Source organism: Diplotaxodon limnothrissa, linkage group LG1 (genome assembly GCF_057381915.1).
Source record: "Diplotaxodon limnothrissa isolate DT_005_m linkage group LG1, D_limnothrissa_male_GT1.1, whole genome shotgun sequence".
Lineage (NCBI taxonomy): Eukaryota > Metazoa > Chordata > Actinopteri > Cichliformes > Cichlidae > Diplotaxodon > Diplotaxodon limnothrissa.
Window position 1 is genome coordinate 31,177,558 of NC_140596.1, and position 25,914 is coordinate 31,203,471.

The following is a 25,914-nucleotide window of genomic DNA, read 5'->3' on the forward strand; positions in this document are numbered from 1 at the left end:
TTGGTAATACATTTTTCCAAGGAGCCACATGAGAAACCAGGATTGTGGAGGCCCATATCCATAACCTTGTAAAGAGGTCAAATCTATATTGAGAAGAACTCAGCTTATTGTTTTGGCCCTTCACAAAACTCCCAGTTACTCATTTGGCCCCTTGGGACAATTCATTGCCCACCCCTGTTAGAGTTTCTATCCTAAAGCAGCATGAGTTACTTGGTGTGTCTTAATGATATGTTAAACACATTCTGTGTGTAGGAATTTAAAATAGGGGTAAATTAAAAACAATCTGTACAGTGTTTGCAACATTAAACTGATAATTAAACAGACTCCATCCCACAACTGCAATATAATTGTAGTGGTTTTTACAGACCAGTAGATGGCCTCTAGTTACGCAGACGCGTCCTCGTGCTTTTGACTGAAAAGGTTACGCAAGAGGTAGTGTGGGTTGATATAAAACCACAATATATTTAAACGAAATATAAATTATATAAACTCAATAGATTTAGTGTAGCCTATTTAGTCATTTGTGTAGTTTACAATGCGCAAAAAAACAGAAAGGGGACACGGAGATCCAGTCAACAGTGTTGAAAGTCAAAAATGTTCACTTGTAAAAACGACAGAGTACCACAAAATATGTTAAAGGTAAGGATAAAAAATTCTACTGTGGGCAGAAAGTTTTGATCCTTCAGCTTAAATCATTAATGGGCTGCCAAACAGCGGCTCTTCATTGGGAGGAGGAGTTATTTATTGGCAGAATTCCCTCTCATCTCACACTCACACCGCCCCACAGTGTTATCGCTCCCGTTCCTGCATCCAGAAGAGTCTTTCTGTTTTCACTCCTCACGCGTTTCAACATGGACTTAGTAAATTTTCTGCTTTCTATTGCAGTCACCGCCTGCACAGTGAAAGGTATGTCTGCATGCATTTCATTTGGCTAATTAACTCTATCGCGCGCCATGCATGTTAAAAATAACAATTATTGTTTAAATGATTAGGAGTAATAGAATTTTTGTGTGTGTGTTATTGAACGAGACGTGTTAATGTGCGTTCAACCTTGCTCCGCTGTGGATTGATTTTAGCGGTTCCCTAGCTGAGATTGCAGACCTGTTGTGCCAAACACTGAGTTTCAGACACTTTTGGTCTAGATGCCTTAGCAATCATATGAAAGTGTTGTGTGTGTGCGTGTGTGTGTGCGTGCGTGTGTGTGCAAATGATTCGGTGTGACTGTAGTTATAGTCATCATTATTAGTATTTGATATTAAGTGTGTTTTTCATGGGTTCAGAAGCTATGACGTAATATTACTATACTAAAGTAAGGTCCGATATGCAGCTTGCAGAGAACAAACATGTTATAATGTCTTATACTACATGTTACGTGTGGCTGATTTGTCTGTCAGCTCTGAACTTTCTTTTGCTGTTGAACTGTGTGGTTTCTCGTGATGTAACTAGAAAAAATATTATGCAAAATGAATAAAAAGAGCTGCAAGATCACGGCATTTCTAATATTGTGGTTTATGAGTGATAAAGAGATTGGGGCAAACAGTGACTGGACAGATGCTTCTATGTTTAAAAAAACAAAACAGAATAACAGTCTTTTTTCTTTCACAAGATATTGCCATCCTGGCTCTGGTCCTTCTACGGGGAAATAAGCAAACCGTGCAAAATCTTCAATGCTTTATGTTTTATTTTAATTGAATACTGCTTCTCATCGGTTTTACTCAAATCTGATCTGAGTCTGAATATTTTAATTGAGGCAATTCATTTAATAATAATCACTGACTGGGGCTCTTTAGTCTGCACTTTACAGGCAGGGGTTAATGAAGGTTTCTTTGAGAGCGAAGCAAGTGTTGTTGGTGTGTGTGCATACGGTGCATGCACATATAAATGTCAGGGCATGTCTGGAGTACTTATAGGCCCTGTCCAGCCCTTTGATATTACTAAGGCTGATAAATTTGATTAAGAGGTTGAGAGACTTTCCTTCTCCCTTTTATGGCTCCAAGCTCATTTCTCGTGGACCCGCTGTGGTTTTTCGGACAGCATGGTACTGGGGTGTATAACAGTATGTGGACAATACAACACATTAATGTCACCTTGCATTGAAATTTGATTACGGTGAGATCAGGAGTGGGGGGATATCCACTTGGGATATGGACAAAGACAAGCTTTCAGCTAACCTTTTTTTTAATGAAAGAAGTGGATGCAACAGAGAACAGAGGAATAGGGATATGCAGATAGACAGTATGCTCTGTGCCAATCCATCAGGATAATGTGCTTCTCATAGGAGGTTTAGGAAAACTGGGCCATTAGTGAAGTGAAGAAATGCTGCCAAAAATGCTCCATAACTCAGGAGAGGAACTAAGAGTGTGTTAAAATGAGGGACGGGTCTGATTTGAGATTGGGAGATGAATCATGTCCAAATATGGCATTTGAAAGATTGCCATGTCTGGGCTGCATTTGTTTCACCACCCCAGGTAATGTTGATAACTCCAACACCAACTTTAGATGCATTAAATCAATTGCAAAATTATTCTAAAGTGCGAGATTTACAACTTGAATGAAGCAGGAGGTGGATCAGCACCACGCAGTGAGACTGACCCAGAACAGAAGTGGAGTAGTAGTGAGTGGCTGCAAAAGGGGAAGATGTAAAAGGCTGCAGGAGAGTGGAGAGGCTGAGTTAAATTCAATTAGCTGTCTCAGTCTCATCCACAAATATATGTAAACTTCACTTCAAATAAATTGTTTTATTGATCATTTGAGCCACGGCAGCATTGCGTATCTAAGGGCAGTGGTTGTGTGTCAGTCTTGTCACACCAGTCCAGACTAGAAGATGTCAACAGCTGTTGGATGGATTGTTCCGTAGATCAGTGCAGACGTTCTTCTTCTTCTTGCATGTGAAGGTACAGTGTAGCAGTGTTACTTGGTGGGGCTCTTTCTCATTACAGTTGTGTGCGCGTGTGTGTAGGGTGGAGGCAACTCAGTGTGTAAAGTAGAAAAGAAAGCTACAGACAGGCTGTAGGTCATGTTTTTATTTATTTACTTCTTTTTTGTCAGCCACATTAGAGTTTATAATGTTTAATAAATGAACATGACTTTTGTGCATTTCACATTGCACGGGATCCTTATTTCAGTTTGCACAATACGCAAAGAAGTGTGTACTTGATGTTTGATATAAATTAGCGTCGCTGTCTGAACTTCAGCATATTAGAAATATCACTGTTTTTACTCAGGTTTTAGTAACATCTAAAAAAATAACTGTTCACACTTCATATTCTACGATGTAAAATACTGCATAGTGAATTGTTTTGCAATATGGCTGCTGGAAGTTAAGGAATGATTTGATGTGACTAACAATGTCTTTCTTGCTTATAATTATAATTTATTTTACTTATTAATTGTTCGTTGGAGTCCTGGTTACCTGTTTCTCTTTTTTTCTGTAGTTTCTCATCAAGGGCCAAACCAGCGCAGACTGTACAGTGACCTGATGAATGGATACAACCCACTAGTGAGACCAGTCCAGAATGACTCTCAGAGTCTCATTGTTTCCTTCGGCCTCACCCTCATGCAAATAATGGATGTGGTGCGTAAATGATTGCCCATTAAACACAGCTGTTTATACATACTACATAGTACTCTACTACATATACTGTACATGCCAGTAAAGTGATACGTCATGCATGGTTATGTAAGCAATTTTCATATATTTAAAGATGACAGACCTGATCCCCATCATTGAAGCCACTATTCCAAAAACAGCAAGCTCCCAAGTTTAGTGCATACTGATGCAGCAGTTTTGATTTTGCCACAGTCTACAAACATTGTTTTCTCTAGTGTGAGTGAGGCATTATAAAAGGTTTAAAAACTGACGCCTCTGTGGATCTGTACATTTCTAGTAGTGTGATTTCCCATTTATGAAGCATACACTTCATTTAAAAAAAATCAAAAAGAAAAAAGTAAAATAAATGTACTTAATTACAAACATGAATAATTCTGTTTTTCTAACAGGATGAGAAGAACCAGGTTTTAACAACCAACATTTGGCTACAGCTGGTAAGTATAATTTATGTAAAGTCACAGAAAAGCTGAGTTGCGAAGCTTTACGGCCGCACTTACACACATCATGCATTTTAATCATAGAGCCATCTGTTTTATATAAATCCTCTCAGTTAACTCTAAGACCATTTTCACCCTAAGTGTTACATTGTACCTTTACTTTTGGCATTTAATCTGGTATTTAGTTTATGCAAACATGTACCACAAAGAGATTTATCATATTGTGAGCATGTGATGAAATGAATTGTGTAACTCACGCATAGTGCTACCCAGACTTTCTATTCGTCTTCCTCATGGGCAGTACAGCACTTTGTCCTTCATGCAGTGAGATGAAGTGTATTAACGCAGATGCTTTATTACAGCTTGTCCATACAGTGACAATAGATCCCTGTTGCTGCATCGTCAGCAGCTCTACTAAGGCTGAACCAAGGCTGTTTGGTCTGTTTTAAATCATTCTGGGGCATCGCAGCGGGAGTTTTGTTCACTCTCTCTCCTTCTGCTCCCTGCAAAATTCATTTTAGCTCTTCGGCACATGATCGCGCCGACAGCATCCACAGTGTACTTTGTTTTAGCATCAATCCAGCATCTGTTGGATTATTTTACTTGCGTAGGTTTTGAGAAAAGTAAAAGGGGAAAAAAGGAAAATGCCATAAAGATGCATACAAGATGTATACATTGCTACATATACGACTTTGAAATACTGAGAAGGATTCTTTAAGATTACATGTTGAAACATTAAATGTGATCGACCTATCTAGTGCCCTCCATCAGTGCCACTGGGTAATTGTACTATAAATCTTACAATGCCCAACAAACTGGATGACCTCTTCGATACACAAGTATTTTGATTATTAAGCACGATTATGCCCTCATACTCTTGTGCAGTGCTGTGTTTCATGTAATACCAGCTGTCTTAAGACACAGGGCTGCATTTAAGCCTGCAGGCAGAAGTTGGCATGAGACATGGACAAATTTGCATAGTCGTTTACACATACTAATAAAGCACAAAACGGAGAGTAGAGTTACGTCTGGTCATTTTAAGGCCAGTTATTTTTCAAATGAAATAATAGATCAGCAAGTTTTGTAGATGTTAAATGAATGAAAGACTTGTTGTAAAGATTAAAAAGTAGGTGGAAAGTTTCTTGTTAAACAGTGATGCAAATTAAAGAGGGTTCCCTGGCTGTGGAAATGCCATTTTCCAAAATCACCATGTGAGATGCACAGGCAATTATATCCTTCCTCAGTTTGTTTTCCTTTGCCTTTATCATTAACTGACCTTTATGGTTCATTATACTGGGAACTTGAACATGGCACTTTGAGTTAATTAAAAGTGAATTATAGATTGGATTAGAAAACTCCTTATGAAAGCCATGTAATCAAGAGAAGTGTCTTCACAGTATGTGTTCATACATATCACCACGGCTGTGGACCTGGAGTTGGAGTTTTGTATTCAGTGAAATATTCACCTTTCTATTCATATTTATATTTTAAAAGAAATTCTGGAGCTTCATTTTAAACATTATGTGTAATCAGTACCTTCATTTATCCTCAGGGATAGATGCCATTCACAGTGTGTTTTTTTTTTTTTTTTGCCTGTCCCGTTTGGCTCTTTTGCCATCAGAATTATTGTCTAAAGGCAAAGAAAGATGCCCAACGGATTTACTTTACCAAATTGACCATCCCAGCCTTCCCATAATGGTCCATTTGATTCACCTTTTATTGTTTATTTTATTTTCACTTGCTGAATACGGGACAGACTTGACTGGAGGAAAGAAGGGGAGAAAGAAAGAAGGACGGAGAAACCGCTGAGAAGAGGGACGGGGGAGAAGGGCAAAAAACAAAAACCAACAGAACGGGCAGAGAAAAAAAAGAAAAAAAATGCATATATCGATCACCTGTTGAGAAAGAAAAAAGAAAACAAGCAGAAGAGAACAAGAGTAATAGAATAAACAACATCACAATGATATATGGGAATATGACAGTAAATACTAAATGTTAAACATTATTGTGCAGCACATCAGGTCAACAGAACACAGTGTGCTTTGAGGTAGGAGCCAAAAAGGGTGTAGTTTGTGGGTGTGATCACCCGTGTGTACACCTGTGAGCATGGACGCGCTTGTTTTTTTAAAAGGTTCCTTCATGTAATGATCTGCTAGAGGGTGTGGGGAGCCACAGCCCTGTCCTCCAGGGCATGAAGCAGGTATGGAGGAGATCAAAACTCCAGACATCCAGAGGCCCCCAGAACACAAGAGACCAAGGAAGACCAACAGAGGGGCAGCCGCGCCACTGTCCCAGAAAGAGCTGAGGAGAGTCCCAGATGAGGGCTCACTCAGCAGCCGCGGAGCAGAAGCCAGGGGGGGTTGCAGTGATGTGCCCGTGAGCTCCGCCGGCAGCCAGCTGTGCCAGAGTGACCGAGCCTCAGGCCAAGAGGCCGGGGGCACCCCACCTCCGAAGTGGTCCGAGCGAGCCCCAGGCTCCAGGCCCCGATAAGCGGCCGCCAAGGAGTGAGCCGGTGTGTACCTGGACGCCCACCCCCAGACACAAAGAACCACCAACGCACCGACACCTGAGGGAGTCCGCCACTGGCAGGGGAAGTGGTGGTGGGGGGAGATAGGCCTCCAAACCTTGGAGGGCCTGAGATGTCCCCAGAGAGGTGGCGCCTGACACCCAACCTGACATATAGACACAGACATACAGGCACACACAGATACAAACATCCATTCCCACCCTCATGCTCTCATATGCACTTACTCCACACTTCACAGTGTGTTTTAAGAAAATAATCTGTAATACAAAAGTCATTCTTGTGCCTTATATTGTTTTGTCCCGTTACATTTGAACCCAGGGCTGTGTAACCCACAGTTTGGCTTTAGATTATCAGATTTTTCAGAAACATCTGGAATTCATACTACTTAAACTATATGCTGCCATTAAAGGAAAGGATATTCCAAAATTCAGGCGCATTTTTCTAGTGCAAAATATGTTTTATCTGAAAAGGGAATGAACATTAATTAATTTGACCGCTTAGTTCCACTTAGTTAGGGTCAGATTTAGTACAGACTCGGTTTTGTTTTGCAGTTCCTGCTGTTCCTGCAGTTCCAGGCAGACAATCAAATAAACTAAAGATGTAAAACCACGTGTGCACAGATAAGAGCCAGATGCATATGAATGATAAAGCAAAGGCATAAACTTCTAACATTACTATGCACGCCGCTTCACTTGTTCCACATGTTTTCATGTTACAGCCTTTTTCCAAAATGGATCAGATTCATTTTTCACCTCACAATTCTACACACCATACCTCATAATGACAAGTGGAAGAAAGCTTAAAATTCTCACAAATTTATTAAAAAATCTATAAAAAAAAAAACGGTCTAAATTTCTTAAAAAACTAAAAATATATTATAAAAATGCTAAATGCTTGTTGAAGCACCTTTGAAAAAAATTAACATGAAATAAATGAAAGCCATCATATTCACAAGATGAAAAATATTGACAATTTTCAGTTAGAAATGGAGTAAAAGGAATCAAATGCTTATTAATTACTAAGCTATTTAGCTCATCATATTTATCCATTTTAATTATACATTCTGATATTTACATATATACTGTCTATAAATGAATAGACACTGTATCTCCTACAGTGTGTAAACCAAGTATCCACTAAGTACCAAAGTTTAGTTTAAATGTTTAACAGCCTGCCTCACCCATATACAGCATCACCTTCTGCATAATCCTGGAGTCTTTCAGCCTCTGTAGTCACATATAATAGACATTGCAGTAAAGACCAACACAACTGTAAACTCATATTTTCAGCCTGGCCAAGGCACCATCACCATCACCATCACCATAACCACGTTAAATCTCAGGCCAGGTCTGATGTCACAGAAAGCAGGTATTAAGAGCCCTTTAAACAGTACTTGTGCTTATTATAACTGAAATATAATAATCTTCTGACATTTTGGGTTGAAATGTCTCAACAGCTACAAGCTGGAACTGTAATCATCCTCTGAGTTTTCCAATTATGTCGACATTTCAAATGCGCTTAGCAGCATTTTTTCTGAACAGAAAACCTTCCAGACAGAAACCCGAGCCTCTAAAAAGGCTTAATAAGCCCATAGGCCTTTAAATGTATTAAAAATAAGTAAGTGGAATGTGAAAGTCAAGGTGTCAAATGTGTTTGCATTTTGCAGTACTGGACTGACTATTACCTCCAGTGGAATCCATTGGATTATCCAGGTGTGTCCAATGTGAGATTTCCTGACCATCTCATTTGGAAACCAGACATTCTGCTGTATAACAGGTAGGCACTGATCTGCTGGGTTGTAAACTGTAGTTGTACATGGTGTTAGATTTGTGCCTGATTTAGACCTCTGCAGCAAATCTACATCATAACTTACAACATAGAGGGAAGCTACTTTTAACCCGTACGCTTCCATGAAATTCAGTCTCTACAGACTCCATCGACCTGAAGAGTAGTTACATTTCTCTGGATGTGCACGTCAGGTTAGTGGAAGATTACCGTGTATGGTTAAAAGGGGTTTCTGGTTACAATATAGATTCCCCAAGAAGCCTAAGTAAGTATTAGTGTGCATGCATTTTCTTCTACATAACGCACAGGGATCTCAGAGGGATGTGATGCATTTTTAGATTTTGGTGCTCCAGAGGTTAAACAAGGTTGTTTGCAGTCACGCTGTCTGTGATACACTAAAGACCAAATATTGTAAACAATATCTTGTGGTTTAAAAATGGCGAATAAAGAAAACTGTTGTGCCTCATCCTCTACTATATTCGTTTTGAAGGATGTGATGTACAGGAGATACAAAATCCAATGAATACTGTATAATCTTTAGCATATCTTTGGTATGAACAAAATGTTAATATAGTTACCTGTAAAATTTTGTAATTATTGGATGTTCTGTGAGTAAACTTGAAATTTAAACTTGTTACTAAATTAAACATAAATAGCTAGTAATATTTTTAACACCTCCTATTTTTATGGTATTAAGTGTCACGGTGTGGTGTTTGTGTAGAAAAGGATCCAAAATGCAGGCAAAGGTTATGATGCGAGTGAGCAAAACAGGGAATGAGGAACGAAAAGCTACCAAAACCTACACTGGGAAAACTAAAGACAACCCTGAAAACATGACAAGAGATGCAGAGTGATGAACAAAACACCATCAAATGCAGACGAGCAGGCAGACAAACACTATACAAAGTAATCAGGAAATGACTCACAGCAGGGACGCACAGCTGAACCTAATTGACATGACGAGACAGGGAGACATAAGTTGAACACAATGAAGTCACACATGGATCTACAAAGTAAAACAGGAAGTTCCCAGACTGTTTAACAGAATACAAAATCAGAGTGAACTAGAAAATAATAACAATAAACTCAAACGCTGGGTCACTGACCCAGGACCATGACATTAAGTACAAGTATATTTAATTATAGCCTCCAACTTTATATATGTTGTTGTCTCCCAAATTACAGTTCGAACATTGCTGTATTTGGCAGGCTGTCATCTGTTTTTTGACCTAAACGTTCACTATGTGTGTGTATGCTGTTAAAAATGTAACCCTGGCGCCATCAGATTTCCAGCTGCAGAGTGAGATGGCTACAACTGATTGGGCGCAACCAGCACAAATATCCCATCAAACATTTAGACATTTTATTAAACAAGGACACATAAGAATGTAAAATGAGCGTATACTACTGACTGTTTTATTTACTATGACATAGCTCCCAAAGAGAGTGGGAGTGCCTGAATAGAATAACTGTATTCAAGTGGCAACATGTGAAAAGATACTGTGTTCAGGCTTCTGCTCATGAGCTCTGGAAAGCATCAGACCCCGTGCTGCCACAGGCATTATTATGACTGTCTTGCTGAGACAGACAAGCAGAGAATTTAAAGATACATGCAGCTCGGTCCTTGTCCTTTTCTGTTTTTTGTTTTTGTAATTGTAACTGTATACCAACACAGTTGATTTTAAATCGAATGATACGCGATTGAATTGAGGAAAACAGAGTGTCTCATTAACTGTTTAGGAGTTATAGCTTTTTAAATGAATGGCCATTTTCAGAAACTCAAAATTAATTGGGCAAACTGACATCATTTTACATTCAGGATGGTTTTAAATACCTGGATGAAAATCCTCTACAGTCATTAAAGTCCAGAACACATAGACATCAGCACTTGATATTTCCTTCCCTTGACAGGCTCTGCCTGATTTTTACTGCAGCCACCGGCTGTTGTGGGTCTGTCTGATGTCAGTGTTGTCTTAAGTAACTGAAAGGCATGCTGTGCTGGGTTGAGATCAGGTGATGGGCTTTGCTATTAAACTATATCCCTTTTCTTTGCAATGAGAAACTCAGCTTAAATACATCTGTTATAAAAATGCAGTCCAATGCCATTTTTGAAGTTTTCGCTGTCACAGTCATTCTGAGGTCAAAAACAAAATAAAGGCTAACTAAAATACACACAAATATATTTTTTAGTTAGTTAGTTAGTATTTGTGTGTATTTTGGCTTTATCCACTGTAACATATATTCTTATGTGCAATACACATTTTACTGTGCAATATACATCTTAATAACGTGTGATATTTTTCTGTGCCACAGTCATTTAGTGTAAGTGCAATACAGAAACTACTGTTTTATACTTGAAATTATTTGACATATTCTTTCTTTCTTATCTTCATTTTTTCCCCTCTGGCTCTAAGCTCTGCACAAGATTTCCTGAGTACCCACACCCAGTGTATGTGTACAAATGGCAAATAAAAGATTTTAACTTTATCTTCTTATCTTATTGGTAGGTTGGTTACACGGCTGGGATATTACACTTCAAGGATAGGGGAGCTGTGCACTTTAAGTAAAAAGCTAGAAAAGCACTTTGCAATAAATCATTTAGACAAATTAATAAAATTGTATAGAAATGGTAGGAAGAGCATTTCATTATATGTCCCAAATGAAATAAAGCTATAGCGATCACCATTAATCAATCTCTAGAACATCTGAACAAAATACATTAAAGGTACCTTACTCCCCTGGCAGCTAATAAGAGAGAGAGAGCATTGTACTTCATATGAATGTCATTTTCTTTATTCAACTTTAGCTCAACCGTGCCCCAGCCTTTGGGAATTTATTTAGGTGGAGTGCATTGTGGGTAGCAGGGTAACAACTAAATACTCATCTCCTGGGAAGGTTTGCATGAGATGTGACTCCTTGTTTGTTGTGTATCTGCAGAAATAATGACTTAGAGAATTATTTATATATTCCTACCACAACTGCCCCTCCTCGCTTGGTAACTTCCACTGAAATAATACTGGTGGCAAATAACTCAACATTAAATGCTGGAATTGTTCCATGTTGTCTACAGTGCGGACGAAAGGTTCGATGCTACGTTCCGTACCAACATTTTGGTCAACTCCTCAGGCACCTGTTCCTACCTACCTCCAGGTAAAAGCCATATCTTAGTCACTGACACATATTGACTGGGGAAAAAGACATTTTTACCTTCGCAGCAACACTTCCATCCATCCATCCATCTTCATCCGCTTTATCCGAGACCGGGTCGTGGGGGCAGCAGCCTAAGCAAAGAGGCCCAGACCTCCCTCTCCCCAGCCACCTCCTCCAGCATATCCGGGGGAACACCAAGGCGTTCCCAGGCCAGCCGAGAGATATAATCTCTCCAGCGTGTCCTGGGTCTGCCCCGGGGCCTCCTCCCGGTGGGACATGCCTGGAACACCTCACCCAGGAGGCGCCCAGGGGGCATCCTTGTCAGATGCCCGAACCACCTCAGCTGGCTCCTTTCGATGTGGAGCAGCAACACTTACTGTATGAAATTTGAAAACAAAAACGATAACAAATGATATGTGGAAACAACCCACAGAGGTGGCCTGTCCTGTCAGGAGCAGACATTAGCTGGGTACATTTAAAATAAATACATGGCTCCTGAATCTTCTGACCCATTCATCTGTATGTTAAAGCATTAATTGTTACACCTTACTCTAGATCCAGTCCAAGTGTTTTACCTCTGTCCCGGCTCATGTGTGGGTAATGCTTTCTATACAGCAGTAGAGTAAGCACAAAGTGGTCCATAGGCTCTACATATCATCCAAAAAAACAAAAAAACATTTCCCTGTGCGAGTCTTCAGTGAAGTGTGTATTAGAATGATGCATCATGTTACATAAGCCTCCTGTGGGTGCAGTTTAAACATAAATGCAACACACATAATGTGTTGTATACAGGGAGTGCAGAATTATTAGGCAAGTTGTATTTCTGAGGAATAATTTTATTATTGAACAACAACCATGTTCTCAATGAACCCAAAAAACTCATTAATATCAAAGCTGAATGTTTTTGGAAGTGGTTTTTAGTTTGTTTTTAGTTTTAGCTATTTTAGGGGGATATCTGTGTGTGCAGGTGACTATTACTGTGCATAATTATTAGACAACTTAACAAAAAACAAATATATACCCATTTCAATTATTTATTTTTACCAGTGAAACCAATATAACATCTCCACATTCACAAATATACATTTCTGACATTCAAAAACAAAACAACAACAAATCAGCGACCAACATAGCCACCTTTCTTTGCAAGGACACTCAAAAGCCTGCCATCCATGGATTCTGTCAGTGTTTTGATCTGTTCACCATCAACATTGCGTGCAGCAGCAACCACAGCCTCCCAGACACTGTTCAGAGAGGTGTACTGTTTTCCCTCCTTGTAAATCTCACATTTGATGATGGACCACAGGTTCTCAATGGGGTTCAGATCAGGTGAACAAGGAGGCCATGTCATTAGTTTTTCTTCTTTTATACCCTTTCTTGCCAGCCACGCTGTGGAGTACTTGGACGTGTGTGATGGAGCATTGTCCTGCATGAAAATCATGTTTTTCTTGAAGGATGCAGACTTCTTCCTGTACCACTGCTTGAAGAAGGTGTCTTCCAGAAACTGGCAGTAGGACTGGGAGTTGAGCTTGACTCCATCCTCAACCCGAAAAGGCCCCACAAGCTCATCTTTGATGATACCAGCCCAAACCAGTACTTCACCTCCACCTTGCTGGCGTCTGAGTTGGACTGGAGCTCTCTGCCCTTTACCAATCCAGCCACGGGCCCATCAAGACTCACTCTCATTTCATCAGTCCATAAAACCTTAGAAAAACCAGTCTTGAGATATTTCTTGGCCCAGTCTTGACGTTTCAGCTTGTGTGTCTTGTTCAGTGGTGGTCGTCTTTCAGCCTTTCTTACCTTGGCCATGTCTCTGAGTATTGCACACCTTGTGCTTTTGGGCACTCCAGTGATGTTGCAGCTCTGAAATATGGCCAAACTGGTGGCAAGTGGCATCTTGGCAGCTGCACGCTTGACTTTTCTCAGTTCATGGGCAGTTATTTGGCGCCTTGGTTTTTCCACACACTTCTTGCGACGCTGTTGACTATTTTGAATGAAACGCTTGATTGTTCGATGATCACGCTTCAGAAGCTTTGCAATTTTGAGACTGCTGCATCCCTCTGCAAGATATCTCACTATTTTTGACTTTTCTGAGCCTGTCAAGTCCTTCTTTTGACCCATTTTGCCAAAGGAAAGGACGTTGCCTAATAATTATGCACACCTGATATAGGGTGTTGATGTCATTAGACCACACCCCTTCTCATTACAGAGATGCACATCACCTAATATGCTTAATTGGTAGTAGGCTTTCGAGCCTATACAGCTTGGAGTAAGACAACATGCATGAAGAGGATGATGTGGACAAAATACTCATTTGCCTAATAATTCTGCACTCCCTGTATAAACACAGGTAGTAAGAATGATGTCCTAATAAAACCTTTTGTCAAACACAGTTACAGAACAGAACAGGCCAATGTTTAGAGGCTGCAGATAACCACTCGATCACATTTCAAGACTTGAAGAGTCTTTTGTGACTAAAAACCTACATGTAATGGCAAAAATTAACTGACATTTTATATGATGCTAAAAAAGAAAATACCCGTGCTATATTTGTTGTTTGTGTGACTAAAATCCAAACCTTTGAAAATGTTTCATTATTCTTTAATTATCAAAATACATCTGCTTTACACTCGTCCTCAGAGGACAGCGACTCGCTGCCATTAATGTGCATCTACACCCCCATGAGTATTACTGTAGAGGTACTCGTCACTTCTCTCTGTAGCGACAAGTACCCGACTTTAATAATTCAGAGCAGTGAACAAATGTGGGTCTGGTGTGGCTTTGCAAATATATGAAATTTTAACCCTGGAGGGCTTTTGGAATACTTGTACATAATAATTATGATAGTATATCATTATTTGACATAAAGAACAAGAAATCTCATTATTTTTTCATATTGGCTTTGTAATGAACTCAAATTATTTTTGCAGTATTCACAATAAAATCTGAGAGAGTGGATGACTGTCTTTGATTCATAAATTACTTTAAGTTGAATTATTTTCTACAAAAAGAGGTTTTAGTTGGTTATGAACTGAAACAAACCTGTTATTATTATTATTATTATTATTATTATTATACCGAGCAGATTCTTACCATTGTGCAGTAACATGACAAACTATGACTTGGGGATAGCAGATGCTAATGAGCTCTCATAAGCTGCAGCTTTGAATTGATTTCCTGAACTTAATGCCCCACAGATGTATTTTAATATGTTAGGTTTTTAGCTTCTTCTTCTTCTTCTTTTTTTTTTTTGTCTTTTCTATGACGTGTTACATGAGAAGATTAGTATTGCTAAGTATGAAATATGAGCCAGGAGCTCTCGACTTAGGCTAGCATAAAAATGTGGTTTTTCATTTAGCAAGTCTGGTCACATGTTTAACTGTGTTATTACTCTTTTCATCTCATTCTTGCAAAGAAAGTGTCATCTTCTAATGTTTTTCTTAGAGCAGAATGACATTTTTTTTTTCCAAATCCACCTGGTTCTGAGACACCATTCACATTTTGATGCTATATATTAGGCATGTTAAACTCAATTTACATTGCAGGTCACATACTAATCTTATGTGGCCCAGACATCCTGTCAATGTACAGAAATGTAACTACATATTTATTCAATGAGATATCTTAACATAAGAAAAAAAAAATGCAATTTCACCAGTTTGTCTCAGTTTTTCTACACGATAAAGACACGCTGCTGTTGTAAAAGAAAGAAATGTCTCATTTAATTGCTCTGGTGTAGTATGAATGTCCATGAGGGAGGTCTTTATCTGTAGGAAAAGCTGTCGAACTTGTGAAAATGCAGTTTAAAAGTTGAAATTTACGTCCTCTTTCACATTTTCCAAAGCCATACTGTGGGACGGATTGGAGTTTTTGCTGGGCTGATTCTTGCCCACGGGCCTTATGTTTTTATATATATAAATCTCTCTCTAAAACCATCAGTGCATATGCACACACACGCCTACCAATCATAAAGTTAAAACCGACTGCTTAAATATTGCAAAGGTTATCGCTGACCCATCATAGGGTAAGTAAGAAAGTAAAGTTTCTTTATATAGCACTGTACAACCATTTACACACAATAAATATCAAAAGAGAACCACAAATAAAGATAAAAACCTAAATAACAAAAGTATGACAAGGTGTCCCTCTGTACCCACGAGTGGAGGTCAGCCCCTATGCCCATCAGGGGAAGAAGTCACCAAAAAGTCACAAGCTACAAGCTTTCGTTGCTTTCTTTAGACAAAGGAAAATATGATGTGAAGTGACACAGTGTAACTGGCTAAAAAAAATGGCTAAAAATAATAGTGTAATTATTTACATCACCTGTGGTTTCAATGACATGGCTGATCACTCTACATATGCAGTATAAGCATGGATTCAAGGGAGCACACTGAAACAGAGTGCCTTCCTGTCATAGCTGGTGATTACTGCTCTCCCTGCCAAGCTCTTCCCCTTTTTCCTTACCCAGCAAAAGTGCTGGCTGGCTTTCCCTTAGCATCTTTAATCAATACAGCTTGATCACTAGATTTATTCTGGATTGATTACTTCTGTCTCAAGAAAATTGCCTCTCAACTTTTCTCCAAATGATTCCTCATTGGATGCCTTATTGGTACCAAATAATCATTTCATGCTTGAGTTGAACACAACTGCATTATGTGGATAAAACTGTATGCAGATTGGACAAATCATTTGAATTTCCAGACATTTGTCTTTGTGACTGAGGTTCATTACAGTAAATCGGACTCATTCTTCAGTATTGTCTATATTCATTTCATATTCACGTTTGCCACCTTAATGCCGCTAGCAGAGGCATTGTTTACTGCCAGTGTCTTCTATATTTCTTAAATATGGATGAAAATAGTTTGGTGGCTGCCTGTCCTGAAGAATCACCCTCCACTTTCATCGCATTGTCATATTGGATTTTGTACTCTTTCTCGGATGGATGGCACTTTGACTTCACATCTCCTCAGAGTAAAACTCTTTGCTGCCTCTCTTTTTCATTTTTCATTTTCTCTCTGCTTCCTATATACCAGAGTAATCGAGTGTGCTCTCTAACTAAGCTTGGAATATTCATGTGTCCGTTTCTATCTACAGGTGAAGTACAATATGTATGAAAGCAAGTCTTTCGGCATCTTTCAGTGTTTCTCACCACAACAGGGATTTTCAAGAGCACCTGCCACATCGATGTGCGTTGGTTCCCGTTTGATGTCCAAAGATGTGACCTGAAGTTTGGTTCCTGGACATACGGGGGTTGGTCTCTGGACTTAAAGGTGATGGATGCAGATATCAGCAATTACATTGCCAACGGAGAGTGGGATCTTGTTGGTAAGTAAGGTTGTCAGTAAAATCATTGAAAATATTTTGCTCTAATCTTTCTCTCCAACTTTCTGTAACCCGTCGGACCACAGTAAATGTGTGCCTTGTTTTGAATCAGAGGTTCCAGGACAAAGGAATGAGCATTTCTACGGCTGTTGTGAGGAACCGTACCCTGACGTCACCTTCACCGTGGTGATGCGCAGACGGACGCTCTACTATGGCCTCAATCTTCTCATCCCATGCGTCCTGATCTCTACTCTGGCCCTGCTTGTCTTCCTCCTGCCTGCTGACTCTGGAGAGAAAATCTCCCTGGGTAAAACCAGCTTCATTCAAAAAAAAAAAAAAAAGTTCAGTTTGACAGCAATTTTTTGTAACACCAGTTTGTAAGAACTGTAATCTCAAGACTTCAATTGCAAAGTTAAGAACCTGCATTATAGATGGAAACCCATCAAAAGTTAGCAAGCAATGGATGGCCATGATACGCTAATGGGAGTCCACATATTAAGAAACTAGCAGGTACGTGGCAACCAGAGGTCATAAAAATTGAATTACATCCAGCTACTTCAGGCAACACCAGGCAAAATAAATTTCTGATAGTAGAAAAAGGTGTGTCCCATCTTTTCTCAACCCTCAGATGAGTGATTTAAGCAACTACCACAGTTACCTACATTACAGGGTTACCTAGGTAACCGGAGCCTGGAATGTCCACTAGCAACAAACCACAAGCGACAAAGACTATGTGAAAGTCCCTTTACTGTGCTCACATTACTGAAACCACCATGCATTTTTGGTTATATTGTTGGATACCTGACACACAGTCAGATCCATTTCCTTGTGCTTTTCACCCCTCAGCCTGAAAAGCTATTTGGGTATTTTGTCAATGCAATAACTCAGGAATGAGGGTATGTGAGATTTTCAAATTGATACAAATGGTACATCTACTAAAAATCTCAGATGAGTTTGAATCTCATTGAATCTTATACCTTCACCTCAAGATAGAAGGTCAAGTTGTTGTTTTTTAAAATCTTTTGAACACAGGAACTCAGAAAGATGTCAACTAGGATTTTCAAATTTATACCAAAGGTGCATTTGCTAGGAGGCCGAAGGATAGCACTGGTGGCAGAATTTTAGAGCAACCACAGAAAAACAACATATTAACTAAGTGGACAGTTTACAGCGAAGACATTTCTTGACTTCTTACCACTGTTTTCTCAGCTGCTATATGTGCTAAAGACAATCGTGAGGTTAGTATTAAATAATAAAGTTGGGGAAATAATGTGATGCCATTATTTTAAAATTACTCCAAAACTCTTTGTCTGCAATATGTTCTTTAAGCAGCAAGTTAATGCATATCACCTCAGTATCACAACCATACTGATAAGTCTGTTAACCAATATTGAAAGCTTTAATCGCACTCTGTGAACACATAGCTAGCGCCAAATGTGGTTCTACTTTTTTTAGACACAATCTACCTAAAGATGTGGCTCTGAATTAAAAATGCAGATAGTTTAGAAACCAGGAACTTCCAAGTTGCACATTTCAGAATGTCACTAATTGCAGTAGTGCTTTTGCAATTAGTGAAAAGATAAAATATTTTCTCCGCCACGCTGAGAAAATTAAAACTTTAAGTTTCTGAGCTACCAAGCAAAGTTACTATGAGTTGAAGACATAACCTTAATTGTAATAGAGTCGAATACAATAATAACCCAGAGCATCAATTCACATTGAGAACAATAAACCCTGTATATGTTTAAACTCACTGTATCAGCATTGTCATTGTGAGCTTGCCAATGTTGTTATTCCACTCAAATTACAACTCTAGCAAAGCTACTGATATAGACTCCTTTTTAATATGAATTGATTTGGGATATCACTCTCAGTTGGAATGCATTTTGTTAGTGCAGAAATCCTTGTGCCAATCAAGCCATACGCTACATTATTTTTAAGCTGTCGTATCACCGAACACTAAACTAAAATTCCATTAGCTTAATTTTTTTTTTCAAGATGAAATCGAGATCCATTCTCTTCTGATGAGCTCATCTGGGCAGCTAATTTTGCTGTGGTGCAATATTCCAGATTTATATCCTGCGTGACTCTAAAGCAGCCGTCTGTAATATGCGTTTGTTGCCAGAACCATAAGACGTTATCAATTTAAATTGGGGTTTCAGAGGCATGTCTGCACCTCTGCTACTTAGAGTGTACCTTTCAGACATTGTTTCACCTTTGATACTTCAATTGCCGTGGCATCTTTTTCAGTTAGACTTTAGAGTTTAGGTGTTCTGTTTAGGTCCTGAGTGACCCCAGTATTGTTTCTGCACATCCACCAACCTATTTCTGAACACTGACTTTTCTCGATGATGTGTTCCATCCTCAGGTTACAACGGTAATTCTGTTAAAACATTTTCAATTTTGTTCTTTTGCAAGTCCTTCCAAGAAGCTTCAATGTCACAATTATTGTAAAAAAAATCAAATGTTCCTAAACCCCCATGCTACAGAAAGTTTGATCATTTTGTAAACGACCTTATGCTAACGTGACTGTGATCTTTGTGATAACTATGATATGAAAAATGAAGCAAAATGGCCAAGAATTAATGAGATCATAACCAGGTTACATCATTTGCAGCCCAAGTAGTTTTGACACGCAGTCAAACCTTCTTTCATTATTCTTTAATTTTTCTCCATCTTAGACAACTTCAAAACCACTGCTTACCCATATTCTCTTGGGTAATCAGTGGTTTTATGAAAACCAATGGCTTTCCAGCAATCCTATTGCTCCGTGGCTTTATGAAGTGACCTAATTATAACCACAGATTGACGAACAGAATTGTCAGAAGACCTTTGAAAACCTTTAATCTTATCGCAGTTGTCAGAGTTGCCTGAGTGTTTCATTCATTCATTATAAATGCTTTATATAGACAGTATCTGAGGTGTGTGTACTGCATGTTTCAGTAGAGGCTATTAATTTATGTAGTTTCTGCCTTTTTCAAATGATTAGAGTCCTGTGTTGCAGCTGGATTCCTTCATTAACCAAATGATGCCTAATGTGTGGGCTCACTGTGTGCATTTTCATCTGTATGTTGCTTTTTATGTTTTCAAAGCTTATAGAGGAAAGAGAAATGAGGATTGGGTGTGTGAAGATATAAGTTTCTATGATAGTATGAATTCTTCTTTAACACAAAATTTATTTAAAATTGTTTATGTATAAAAAATTTATATCACTTCAATGTCTCATAGCTTCTTCTCAATCTATGTGTGTGCTGACTATGTCATAAAAACCACTGTAAATGAAATCAGTATATCTAGTTACCCAACTCAACGTCAGCATTTTTAAGAATGGCGAACACAGAGTGAGAAATGTGTTTTAATGCCAGCATTTATTGCCTGGTTTAATTTCAGTTAAATTGAGCTGCCATAAGAAGTGTGATTTGTGATATTATAAATGGATCAACAGGAACATTATAGTGCATTTAATGGTAAGATGAAAATTTAAGGAAAAACAACAAAATAGCCAAATAAAATGAAACTAGTTATTTTTTGAATGTTTGAATAGCTAACTGTTTGATATTATGCTATTTAAACTACAGTATGACATTTTTAAGAAAGATTATTGTGTATGTAGTTATGCAAAGAAGAGAGCACAACCCACGATTCATTGCATGACCCAGTTTGGGCTGCTGAACTGATGGCCTCACATCACTGTGCTTGACTCTAGAATACTTGTACATAGAGGAATATATGGTCGATAGTGTGCCCAGGTCCTGTGGCTGCAAAAAACACAGTGCTTGACAGTTGAAATGAGGTGTTTGCGTCAATATGCTGTGTTTGTTTTTCACCGTAGATGGCACTATGGTCAGTTTCCACTTTGGTGTCATCTGTTTAAAGGACATTGTTCCAGAAGTCTTGTAGTTTGTTCAGAAACTTTGAAACCTGAAGCTGTGCTGCCATATAGAAAGAAGAGACTTTCTCCTAGTTATCCTTCCAAGCCACCTATACTTGTTCATTCTTTTCCTATTTGTCATATTTAACACAGTAACTGAGGCTTGTAGTGTGTGTGATGTAGCTCTTGGTTTTTTGCAGTTTCTCTGAGTACTGCATGGTCTGACCCTGGGATGAGTTTGCTGGGCTGTCCACACATAAGTTTGTGTTAAATGGACTGGTTCTTATACAGCGCTTTTTTAGCCTACCTGAACACAACTTTATACAACTTGGCTCATTCACCCGTTCATACAGTTTTCCACGTAAGTGCTTTCTATCTAACATTCACACATATTTCTACGTTGACAGATGCATCAGAGAGCAGCTTGGGGTCAGTATCTCGTCCAAGGGTGCAGGCTGGAAAAACCACTAACCTTCCAATTAGTAGATGACACGCTCTACCTGCTAAACCACAGCCACACCAAACACACCTGAGATACCTAAAACACCTGAAGGCTCCAGACCAGCAAACTACCAAAACCTCTGTTTTATAGATGAGCTCACACTTGTTAACAATAGATTAATCAAGTACATTAACGGCATCTGGCTGCTACTTATTTGATCCTCATTCCTGTGTCACTGGCCTGGTCTTTTTCCCTATCTAAGAAATTCAAAAAATAACTTTTGAAGATGTTGAAGAACATTAATACTCTCCTCAGTCCTTCTCAGATTTAAATATTCTTCCCTGATCCAAAGAAAGGACTAAAGTAGCAGTTATGACAAACTCAAGCCGCTTTTAAAGTGTTTTTCAGAGGTATCAAACGCACATGGGCATGCATGGGGGAAGTTGTGAAGTTAGTCATTAGAGCCAGTGGTGAAGTGAAAATTTGTCTCCCCATAGCTAAAGATACGTGTTGCTCTTGCTTTTACCTTTTCAGGTCATCTTGTGACACAGTGAGGTTTGATCACTCCCGAATTTTGATTTACAGAGATTATATGTTTCAATTTTTCACATTTGACTACTGTGAATTAACCAGTTGCTGTGGAGTAGAATAAACTTTAAAACAAAGCAGAATTAGCAGACTAAAAGAGTATAAGGTGGCACAAATTCATGGAATAAATTGAATGGCTTTGTGCGAAATAGGAACAAAATGTGAATAATAGAATAAATCTGGGTACAAAGCAACTGCAAACACCTGAAAATGATAAAACAGTCATTTTAATGTTTAATACGTCTGCAACAGTATTTATTGCTATAATATTAGAGGGTCTTTGTGTCTGTTTGTGACATAACATCCAGCTTATGGTGATTTGTAGCTGATTGAAAGATCAAAAACATACGTGTGTGAATACTTTTGTTGAACTACGTTTTGTTGTCAGCTGATAACTGAGATTTGGTTTCCTCCCCAGGTATTACGGTCCTGCTCTCTCTGACTGTCTTTATGCTGCTAGTTGCAGAGATTATGCCTGCCACCTCAGACTCTGTGCCTTTAATAGGTAAGCCAGGCCAAAGTTAAAAGCAGTTCCTATGGATGTCAACTACTATCAGAGAGAAGCAAAGGGTGAAATTTTCTGTAGTCATTTTTCATCAGGGATTTCCTTATATCACAGTGTAGCCAAATTCAAGCAGCTACCCAGTATTTAGATTTCATTTTGGTTTAGGGATCTGAGTCAGTCTGTTTGAATCAGTGGAATGAAAGCACTTCTTCAGGCACATAAGTGAGCAGTAATGCTCAAGGGATGAAGACATATTTGCTGTCCTTAATGATCGGCCCGGCCTTTCTTCTTGTATGCATAACCTTGATGTTATCATCTAGTTTTCTCATTGTTTTTTACTACACAGTACTTCTTTCTGATCCATTCTGATTGCCGCCTGCATTTCTTTTTTATGCAGCCGAATATTTTGCCACTACAATGGTCATTGTCGGTCTCTCAGTGATTGCTACAGTTCTGGTCCTGCAATATCATCACCACGACCCTGATGGAGGCAAGATGCCAAAATGGGTGAGTGTTTTCTCAAACAGTAATAACTTTTTCGTGAATTTTACTGGCATTATTATTTATGTCGTTTCATTATAGACACACGCAAAAATATGGAATACATTAAAAACAAACTGTTGACAAACCTAAATAAAATGCACATTTTTAAGTAATGAATTGAAAAACAAATGCTAGATATAGCAAATATGACACTGATTAAACATATATATGCGAATTCATAAGGGCTAAAACTATATCAAATATAATATATGTAACAAATATAACATAAGTGTATGTAGTGTAAGTAATGTATGTAATTTGAAAGATATTTCAGAAACCTGGGAAAGAGGAACAGAATAATCTCTAACAGTTCAAAATTAAGGTTACTAAGAAACAGATTAGTAACATAATTGGATACAAATTCACAGTAATCATCTATAAAGGCCATGCTAGTGCTGAACAATATATAAATTCCACATATGCTGCCATCCAGATGACTTTATTCAGCAATCTACAATAACCTGCTTGCACTCAGGATTTGTCACATGGTGAAAATATTGCATTATCTGCACTATGAAATGAAAAATGTGAAAAATAAAGCCCAGAGGAGTTCAGCTGGAATCTTATATGAAGCAAGAATAGGAAAACATTTAGCTCTCAAAACTGCACTAATGGGCTCCTCAGTTCTCAAGCGCTTCAAAGAACAGGTGATGCAACACGGTGGTAAACAGTGAATCCACATTTAAAAACTTGTTGCTTGTATGGGCAGAGTTTTCAAAAGAAACTACAATTTTTCATTTTTAACATTTGATAAGTTATCTTTGTACTATTGTCAAAATACATATAGGGTTTAGATGATTTCCAAATTGTTGCATCATCCTGTTTTATTTACATTTCATTCAGTTTCCCAATTTATTTGGAGCAACTGGTAATAACCTAATGAAAAGGTATGGAGCCAAAGAATGCAACAACATTAGTGGAGTGAACACCTGCATGTTTTATATACTCACAGTTCATTAGATATGTACGTTTTGAAGATGAAAAGGGGGTCCAACCCAGTACTAGCAATGTGTGGCTAATAAAGTGGCCAGTGAGTGTGTACTCAGTCCACTTTTTACTGTGATTTCTCAATTTGGGAAAAGTTAATATGACAAAGCGCTATTTGTATAGCGCTTTACTAGTCCCTAAGGACCCCAAAGCGCTTTACACAACAAGTAATCCACCCATTCACACACTGGTGATGGCAGCTACATTGTAGCCACAGCTGCCCTGGGGCGCACTGACAGAGGTGAGGCTGCCGGACACTGGCGCCACCGCGCCATCGAGCATCTCTGTAAATATTACTGTGTCTAACCCATACAAATGAGACTGATATTCTGCACTCATTCTTATTTCTTCAATGGCAGATTTAAAGTGAATTGCAGCCTTAATCCACTCTTTCATTCACCGTTTTATCTCAAAGACCCGTGTGATCCTCCTGCATTGGTGTGCCTGGTTCCTGCGTATGAGGCGTCCGGGTGAGGAGCGAGTGCGTTCAGCCTGTCACAACAAGCCTCGATGGAGCAGCCTGACCAGCATAGACCTCAACATGAGCACCTCAGCCTCCCAATGCACCAATGGCAACATGCTCTATGTCGGCGTGCGTGGCCTGGAGAACATTCACTGCTCCACTGCTGCCACCTCGTCTGACTCCGGGGTCCTCTGCGGACGCCTGGTTGGACGGGCAGGCGAGGACGAGATGCTCATCCCAGCAGGTCAGGTCACCCCAGTTGGAAGCCTAGAATTAGAGATGGCCAAGATCCTGGATGAGGTGCGCTACATCGCGAAAAGGTTCCGCGACCAAGACGAGGGTGAGTCTGTGTGCAACGAGTGGAAATTCGCCGCCTCCGTTATCGACAGGCTTTGTCTCATGGCTTTCTCACTCTTCACTATCCTCTGCACTATTGGTATCCTCATGTCAGCACCCAACTTTGTAGAGGCAATTTCCAAAGACTTTTTCACTTAGTTGTTCCCAGGAAATAAATGATTCATCAAATATAAAAGCCTACACCAATCACTGTTCTCACAAAGTAACCATTTTCAAACACACGGGGTAGTCATTTGGATACACTTACCCATACTTAATCCAAAGTTAAATGTAGAATGTATGTGATACATAAACAGCTGAATATATGCATCACATTACATTATTGAAAACTAGCTTTTCTCTTTTCTATCACACAGCCTGGCTTCACACCCTGTACTGTATGATTCTCTAAACTGCATAGTATTGCTTCAATGATACAATTTGCTAACCTGGCAAGAATGCTGTTATTAGTTATGCTGTGTTACCTGTGTATTACTGTGCATTATAATGTTTCTGTAATGTGTAATGTGGTCCATATACATAACGGCTACTGTACCTTCTATTCAAATGTATTTCATGTAGCACATTTCTATATCATACATTACATTGTATTACAATCATAAGTAGAACCAAAAGCTTTGATTTAAATGTCTTCTTACTTGGTTTTACTTACTGTTTATATTTGTATGATTTGATCACTAAGAATTTCTCATAGTTCAAAATGTTGTATGTTTCATTTTTTATCAGTTACTTTCAATGGGTTGATTCTTATCCACTTTGAAGATTCATAAATAAATTCATTCAATTCAAAAACAATCCCTTGTCAATGACAGATGCTCACATGGGACAACGGGAATAATGTCCTTTTTTACACTTTTTCAGTGTTTTTTTAAAAACCAAACACGTAAAGCAAATGTGGAGCTGTTTATGAAGCAAGAGTTTAACCTTCTGAAAACTAGACAGAGGTTCTAGCAGTAGGATAGTACGTGTCATCTTAAACCCCAGAATTCGTTTTTCACACGTCACAGCCAACAAACTCAAATGCACTACTCTCAATGAAGACGTTTTCTTGCAGTGAGGTCCGAGGCCTGGTGAAACAGGTGAGTCCACTTTTTTCAGTAGGATTCTCTCCAAAAGATCTCCCCAGTTTTCCACACTGGAGTTTCTGCACAAAGGAGAAGCTGGTGAATAGAGAGAATGGGAAGCAAACGCTAGACTTCACTGATTCAATGAATGAGGCAAAGACTGAAGGAATTCCTCCATCCTAAGTAGCAGCTGGTCACAGGTGATTACAAAGAGGTGAGATGATTACCTCCTTGTGGTAATTATGCTCATATTTTCACCAGAA

General features: G+C 38.9%; 1 protein-coding gene across 2 annotated transcripts; it reads left to right on the forward strand.

Moving 5' to 3' along the window:
• The first annotated feature begins 851 nt into the window (after positions 1–851).
• On the forward strand, positions 852–24,725 carry chrna7a (cholinergic receptor, nicotinic, alpha 7a (neuronal)). Of its 2 annotated transcripts, none has more exons than XM_085357145.1 (10): positions 852–906; positions 3,435–3,574; positions 4,000–4,044; positions 8,241–8,350; positions 11,430–11,509; positions 16,667–16,834; positions 16,944–17,147; positions 22,151–22,237; positions 22,635–22,744; positions 24,183–24,725. In XM_085357145.1, the coding sequence occupies exons 1-10, from the start codon at positions 852–854 to the stop codon at positions 24,723–24,725; spliced, it is 1,542 nt and encodes a 513-aa protein (XP_085213271.1). The 2 variants fall into 2 exon arrangements, with proteins under 2 accessions (XP_085213271.1, XP_085213274.1); XM_085357148.1 differs by having other exon boundaries at positions 16,944–17,138.
• The last annotated feature ends 1,189 nt before the right edge of the window (positions 24,726–25,914 follow it).

Excerpts from the sequence above, each read along its gene's own strand:
- chrna7a (XM_085357145.1), top strand. The coding sequence starts at position 852 with ATGGACTTAGTAAATTTTCTGCTTTCTATTGCAGTCACCGCCTGCACA. Across the intron at positions 16,835-16,943 it reads CGGAGAGTGGGATCTTGTTG|AGGTTCCAGGACAAAGGAAT; the intron begins GTAAGTAAGGTT and ends GTTTTGAATCAG. Across the intron at positions 22,745-24,182 it reads GAGGCAAGATGCCAAAATGG|ACCCGTGTGATCCTCCTGCA; the intron begins GTGAGTGTTTTC and ends TTTATCTCAAAG.